Consider the following 8228-nt stretch of genomic DNA (forward strand, 5'->3'; position numbering starts at 1 on the left):
TTTCTATTGAATGTATTTTTGAATGTCAGTGATTTCGTAACTTCCTGTTGTTATTGTCAAGACTCCCTCTTCAACTGTTTCATATTTTGCAGCTTCTATATTTTCACTCATTGCATCATTATTGTTACTATTTTCAGTTAGTGAGACATTGTCATCAAACTTTGTAATTATTACTACATTCCTTTTTGCTCTTTTGTTCTTGACTATTTTTCTTTCATCAACATTATTTTTATCATTTGTATCAATTTTTTTGATATCAATATTATCCACAGGATTAGAGACATAGAATTTATTAGCACCAACATCAATATTAGGTATTGAATTAAATGTTAATAACTCTACAAGTCCCAGGACATAATTTTCATTTGGTGATAATTCATTCGGAGGGAAAGAGTTGGCCTCCAACACGGATGAGGATCCTGTTAACGTTAATGTGAATGACTCAGACATAAATGTCCCCATAAAATTTTATCAAAATCCTGATATCTCTTGTGATTATATTTTACGCTACCAACATCGAGATACTCCATAAGATCTTGCGGTGGTTGTGAATTACCAAAACTGTCAAAGTAAACAACTTTATCATTATTTTTCTTGTATGCAACCCAATGAGTACCAGGTCCGAGTTTATTATCAAGATCAATATCAGCTGATTCTTTTTTTCTTGGACCAGTTTGAGGTGAACCATTTCTCATAAAAACACCATGAAAGTTTGGAATTTTTAGAGTTTTAGCGTATTTCAATAAATCGATGTTTGTGAGTGCTCGATGTGGTAGCTCTACTTGTTTTTCGACTTGCATCCTTTGCCTACTGGATACGGTCTCAAATATAAACTCATACCACGTCTGTAAGGCCTTAAGTATAAACCTTTACCCATGGATATTTGCTCCATTTTCAAATTATGATGTTTGCTCCCTTCCAATCGATTTTTAGTTTCACTTGCATCATTTACAGCTTTCGATATACCAGCAGCGCCCCCAGCTAAAGCTGCTGTTGCACTCAGGCCAGCAAAAAGTGGTATTACAAACGGCAGTACACCACTAACTTTGGATGGGACCGGTAAAATTCGTGGCAGCCGGATATTTTTTTTCCCACCAGATTTTTTAACAGCCTGACGAACTTATTACAACGCTGTTCTAATTGGATCACCTCCGAAAGTCATTAGATTTTTGGCAGCTGTGACAACTTGTTTTAATGCTACTTGTTTCTTCACACGAGTCCTCCTCTTGCTAGTCTTTCTCTTTCTAGTCTTCCTCTTGCCACTCTTTTTCTTAGTAGGCTTCCTCTTACTAGCCTTTTTTTCCAGCTGTTCTCTTCTTCAACCTTATTCCGAATCTTTTTTCATCTTCATGATTTTAAAGTGAACTTTAACCCATCACTATGAAGACCGAAGAGCTTTCAAAGCAGAAAGATGTCTTACATCAAATATCTCAGGCTAGTGATGCTATCCGACAGAAGCACAGAATGCTGAAGTTGGGTAAAGACACAGCTGAGAAGGCAATGGGTGAAATCTTTAAGCCTATTGTTAGACCTTTGCAGAGTGTAGTCGAATCGTCTGAGCATAAAATCAAACAAGAAGTCAACAAAGAATTAAATGATGATAATTCAATGATGATTAATGATACAGAATTTGATGATGCCAGTAATTATGATAGTATCATCTCTGAAGAAAGCAGTGGAACTCTGAAAGAAACACAAATATTTCCTGCTGTATCAAGTACTCTTGCTAAGCCAGTTAGCAGTAAAATAAAATCATATTTAGCTAAAGTGTACAGGGGCATTCCACGCCAAACCGAACGGTTTGAAAAATTTTAATTTTAGACTTCCTCAATTTTTTTTTATTTTTTGGAACCCATTAAAAAACTCTTTTTCCGAAGAGTTGAAATTTTTTTGATCACCTGTTCAAAAGATATCGAATTTTAAAGAAAACCGCTTTTCTTATGGTTTTTTACTGATAACTTTTTAGAGAATGGTTTAAATCAAAATATTCACTGAATATAAGACTATTATTTTTCCATGCACTTTTTGCACAAAAAAATTATTTAAAGTGTTTTAATACGTGTTTTTTTATTTTTAAAATTTGAATTGCATTTTTTAAAGTGAGTGCATATTTTGATTGTCTTCAAAATTTTTTACAGTTAACTACTACTCAAACCACAACTTTTTAGGCCGCTCTGGTCATGGGTTCTTAATGACTACTATTTTTTTTTTCGATTTTTGAAAATTAAAAAAAATTTTTTTTTCTCTATTTTATCAATTTTTATCACTGGTTTCTCGCTTTCACCGTATTTTAAAAAATTTTTAAGAAGATATAACGTAAACCGTTTTTATTTTCACGACGGAGACGTGAAATAAACCCGGAGTCGTATGTGGTCACCCAAGTGTATTAAAAAAATTATAAATAACGATAATAATTATAACTAAAAATAATAAATAACTATAAACAAACTAAAGGTGTGCCTGGACCAGCTCCTCAGGCTGGGTTAGTGCACGAGGGCGCCAGCCCGTTTTTACAAAACGGACAAACCCAATAACGATCAGGGGAGAGATCACGGGACAAAATCTTGAGCGAGAATGTATGCACCAAGCGGAATGACAACCAAACAAATATATAATGAATAAAAAAAATAATAAGGAATAATTACTACTAAATATATCCAGGAAACAAACAAATAAATATTGGCTATCACTGGGTTCCTTTTACTAAATTATTAAATTCAAAATATATGTAAACAAACTCAACTAATGATTACAATAATAATCAATTCAATTCGAATAATATTATTAAATTATCCACTAAAGAAACCAAATTACAAATTTTTACCCAATACAATTAATATAGATTGTAAAAAATAACACAATACAAATTTTTTTCTTTTTTTGATATTATTTACTCTGGGGAGAGAAAGACACGGGTACTCACTATATATTTGGCAACACTGGGTTGCATACCATTAATTCATAAAATAAATTTTACCCAGAGAAATAATATTTTAAATGCTGAAATATAACGTTAAAATAATACGTAAAATACTAGCGTAAGACAAGGAGCTACATACGCTACTATCTTTGTCTCATCTTCCAAGGAATTTACTCGACGCGTCTTAGTACATATGCACCCGAATGCCGTGACGGACGCCGAATATATTCAACTTATTATATAAATAACTCAGGTTCAATTATTTACGATACAAATACTGCGATCAACTCTACTGAAGGACCAGCGATAGCCGATGCAACAAATGATAACACAACTGACTTACCGGCGTTAACAAAAATTACTTCTGGATCTATTTAACCATACGATATTTAAAATATACTTTTGACTTAATATAATAAAAAAACTAATTATTCAAATTAAACAAACTTTAACTATGTAATTATTTCATTAAGGCAACTGGGCCAGAACAATTTACTCAGAAATAATCACGGACAACAACACGTCCTACCTTCACAAAATCCCGGTCCTCTCTCCCTATATCTTTTCCTGATTTTTCCGGGGAGGGTAATCACTCACGTGTTTAGCCCCTCTCATGACCTCGGACCCGAAATTATCAATTAAAATAAAACATAAAATTGTCACACGACCTGAGTTATATCATAATAATAAATTAAATAATATTTCCTATCAATAAACATAAATATAATCGGTACTATCTCTTTTAAATAATAAAATAATGATTAATTTAGTGCACCACGTGGCTTGATAAAAATATTGATTTATATCCCCACTTTATCGACTTACTCTCCCTTCGGTCGATATTTTTATCTATAACATACGTGCACGTGTGCTACTAACTGAAATAATAATATCGATTAAGTACATAATTTTCAAAATAATTATCAAAACATATATATAAACATAATAAACAATAATATCAATAAATCCATAATTAAATCATACTAAAATAATCTATTAAAGTAATATAAACATTTAAACAATAATAAATTTTAATAAATAAATGCGCCTGATTTGAGCTAGGAGGTGTTGTCAAATTCACGGCGAGATGGAAAAGCGCGCGCAGCGATTCACGTTTGAATCGCTACGTGACAAACTTCGTGTATATTTTTAATCATAACAAGCATAGGAAATGTTAATATTACAAAAGAACACGTGAGAGATTTATGAGAATATTTTTAAATTTAAAATGAATGTTTTTTTTGTATACTGTTATTTATCCATATAAAGAAAATATTTATCACATGCAATTTAATTCTAAACAAGCCATCTACCGACAAAACTTACCAAAGAAATATTTAGTACCGATTACCAAATATTCTTTTGGTGGAAACAAATATTTATTTTACCGTGATGAGATTTAATTGAGATAAAATAATGATTTATCAAATTATAATAGATTATGTTAATGGGCACAAAATATTTTTTTCTCCCAACTAAGTGTCTAAAAATTTTATTACTAAATCTATTTAGTACTCAGTAATAAATCCTTCTATCAGTGCAGGAAGCGGCATTGAAAATAATCATTAGTCTTTTTTAATTACTAACAATTTCCTATGTTTGTTATGATAAAAAATATACACGAAGTTTTTTAAAATACGTTGAAAGCGAGAAACCACTGATAAAATTTGATAAAATAGAGAAAAAAAAAATTTTTTTAATTTTCAAAAATCGAAAAAAAAACAGTAGCCATTGAGAACCCACAACCAGACCGGCCTAAAAAGTTGTGGTTGAAGTAGTAGTTTACTGTAAAAAATTTTGAAGAAAATCAAAATATGCACTCACTTTAAAAAATGCAATTTGAATTTCAAAAATAAAGAAACACGTGTTAAAACACTTGAAATAATTTTTTGTATTTTTTTTCCAAAAGTACATAAGAAAATGATATTTTTTTATTCATCGAGTATTTTAATTGAAACCATTCCCTAAAAAGTTATCAGTAAAAAACCAAAAAAGAGCGGTTTTTTTTTAAATTCGATATCTTTGGAGCCGGTGATCAAAACAATTTCAACATTTCGGAAAAAGAGTTTTTTTATAGGTACAAAAAAATAAAAAAAATTGAGGGAATCTAAAATTAAAATTTTTTAAACCCTGATTTGGCGAGGAATGCCCCATAAACAAGTAAAGATATTGATATGAGATGTGGCGTCTGTCGACGTTTCAATGATTTTTATATTGGTGATTCTGAAATAACTTTTGATGATAATAAAATTAGTAAAAAAAATAAAAATTGCTCTGTGCCTCCTGGTTTATTGGAATTATTATTTAAAAAATCGCCGTATGATTTGATTGTCACGCAGAATGATAAATATAAATATCTCGAAATTATTAAAATGACAAATAATCAAAAAAAAATCATAAACCAGATGGTAGTTCATATGAAGACTCGACAATCAAGTATAATAATTATATTGCCGATTGTCTCGCTAAACATGCAAAGTAACTGTCGACGGACAGTATAATGTTGAGAGCAAGAGACTATGTCATGTTGGCAAACCTCTGAAGATAGCGATGCAGCAACTGTAAAATTTACAGGTGATCTTGTATATCACAAGCTGTCTTTATTGTATGATAGTATAAGGAATGATCACTCTGAGATCATTTCACATTTACACTCTTAAGTGGTAACACTCGACTCTGCTATGAAACTATTAAAAACAAAAAATCAAAAACTAAAAGTTAAAATAAAACGTATAAACTTACAAAAAGACTTAATCAATAGAAATACGCAGCGAAGAAAGGAATTGGAGGGTAGAATTTTTCGTCGACAATGAAGGAAAATAAATTAGTAATAGCGTATGAGCTGCACAGACCAGCACGCAAAAATTATTAACGTCGTCATGTTGACATACGAGCACTTGATGAAACTTGGTAGGCTGACTTAGTTGAAATAATTCCTTATGCAACAGTAAGCAAAGGAAACAAATATCTGCTAACTGTCATATATATTTTTTCAAAGTACGTCTGGGCTGTACCGATTAAGAGTAAAAGTGGCAGTGATAAAACTAGTGCAATGAAATCTATATTTCAACTAGGACGTGTTCCAAAAAATCTGCACGTTGACCAAGGCAAAGAATTTTATAATAAAGAATTTCAGGAACTTATGCAACGTAAAAACATATACATGTACTCGACATTTAGCAACTTTAAGGCATCCATATGTAATCGATTTAACAGGACACTTAAAAATAAAATGTGGCGTGAATTATCTGTACGTGGTACCTATAAATGAATTGATATACTAGCAGACTTATTGGATACTTACAATAATACCAAACATCGAACAAGTAAAGTGAAACCTGCGGATGATACTGCTGCTAATGAAAAAGAACTGCTGGAAAAAATATACAAACCTCTTCAAGCTCAGCAACAAGCACGAAAAAATAAATTCAAAGTCGGAGACAAAGTTCGAATCAGCAAGTACAAACATGTGTTAAAAAAAGGTTACACACCCAACTGGACGACTGAAATTTTTACAATTAAGACAGTGCAGAAAACGAAGCCGACAACGTATAAGCTCGTAGACTATCGGGATAAACCTATTTAAGGTGGATTTTATGCAGAAGAACTCAGCAAAGTCAAATATCCAGATGTATATCTAGTGGAGAAAATTATAAAAATAAGCGGAAGTAAATTGTATGTAAAGTAGCTCGGCTTCGATAGCTCCCACAACAGCTGGACTGAAAAATCTGATCTGTAAATAAACTTATAAAATACACTTATATCTATAAAATAAAAAACAAGTTTTTCATTTGTATATAAGTGTTTGATTCATTTATTTACACACATATCCTTAAAACTAATTTTTACATACTTTTTTTTACATACTTAAAAAACTAATTTTTTACAAAATTTTTTATTTTTTTTTTTTTTTACAAAAGTTTTCTATTTTAATAGCTGTAACATTTTCATCATCATCTTTATCATTATGATTTAATTTGAATCCCCATGGCAATGTGTCTATTGAGCTGTCCAAAAGATGTTGTCTATCATCTGTCCAGCTTAAGGCAATTTTGTGCTGTGCTACTGTCGTCACGTCATGTTTTAAACTTTTGATTAAGTACTGTTTTTTTTGTCAAGATAATGTGATCGTGAAGACATCTCTCGAAATCATCAAACGTGATAGTTCGCAACGTCGGACCTTTGATTCTCTTTGCTCGTTTTTTCATATCAACATCATTCATAATTTTGTACGCATATAGCTTAGCCCAAAGTCCGTTGAAATGAGTCATAATTGTTCGATTATTCTCATCTTTCATCAGACCTGGGACTTTTTTGTTGGCAAGCGGCATATTGTACGAGTTTTCAGGGATGTAGTCCGACGCATCAAATTTTCAAATATCACGATCATGATTTCGTAAATGTCTGGTACTGTAAAGTGGTAGATTGAACTGTCAGTGTCCGTGTATATCAAATTCGACTGTTGATTTGTCAAGTTCATGTTACAGGGTAAAATAGATTCCCATGATTATTTATTACTATCTCAATTTGCCCACGGTCGATAACGGGTCCTAAATACTATTCGGTCTTTTAACTTAAATGATTTGACGGGTCACCGGGTGTCGCTAATCAGTGAGACCCGAACATCTGTCCCTCTACTTGGCTAATTAATTAGTGGGGATGAGTTTTCCGGGGGTAAATCGAAGAGACCCGAATCGTGGAAGATATAAGTGGGTGCGGAACCAAAAATCGAGAGAGTGAGTCGGACGACTAAAGGTGATGGACGCATAAATTAAGATCAGGTAATTATTGTAGTCTACGTCCACTTCACGTGGAACGAGGCGATGAAATTTTAACATTAACTTTGTTTCTCAGGCCCTCCTCGGCCGATACCTCTAATAAATTATAATTACTAATTTGTACTTATCATTGACAGATTATAACACTAAGGATAATTTAATTGAAACGAGACGAGAGAACGAGATGAGACCAACAAAGTTAAGAAAAGCAGATTACCAGCTAAATCCAGCCGACCATCAGCTTATAGAGAAAAAAGGCAGAACATCAGCTAGCAGTGCATCGTTTGATTGCAAAATATGGTATCGAGGTAAATTACAATAATTTAAGGCCCCGGGTTAAATAATTGATTGGCCGAATTAATTGTAAGTTATTGCTTGTACTGGTCTCGCGTATCAATTGGAAGTCTCAGAACCGTCAGCCGTTACAACCACGTGTAGGTTCTCGTGTAATGTTCTAGAAAATTTGACCGCGTCTCACTTTCGATCCCGCCATATTGTCTGTTAATCTAAAATTATTCTATTCGAGGCCT

The 8228-nt window shown here is 32.2% G+C and overlaps 1 protein-coding gene across 1 annotated transcript; it reads left to right on the forward strand.

The window, feature by feature from the left end:
* The first annotated feature begins 1380 nt into the window (after positions 1–1380).
* LOC103573045 (uncharacterized) lies at positions 1381–6506 on the forward strand. The gene is made up of 2 exons (XM_008551899.2): positions 1381–1741; positions 6205–6506. The coding sequence occupies exons 1-2, from the start codon at positions 1381–1383 to the stop codon at positions 6504–6506; spliced, it is 663 nt and encodes a 220-aa protein (XP_008550121.2).
* The last annotated feature ends 1722 nt before the right edge of the window (positions 6507–8228 follow it).

This window comes from Microplitis demolitor, chromosome 6, assembly GCF_026212275.2.
Source record: "Microplitis demolitor isolate Queensland-Clemson2020A chromosome 6, iyMicDemo2.1a, whole genome shotgun sequence".
In the NCBI taxonomy this organism is placed as follows: Eukaryota; Metazoa; Arthropoda; class Insecta; order Hymenoptera; family Braconidae; genus Microplitis; species Microplitis demolitor.

What these genes read in the sequence shown, in the direction of transcription:
- LOC103573045 (XM_008551899.2), top strand. Translation starts at nt 1,381, where the DNA reads ATGAAGACCGAAGAGCTTTCAAAGCAGAAAGATGTCTTACATCAAATA. An exon ending in TCTTGCTAAGCCAGTTAGCA is followed by an intron (nt 1,742 to 6,204) that starts GTAAAATAAAAT and finishes TTGATATACTAG; the next exon opens with CAGACTTATTGGATACTTAC.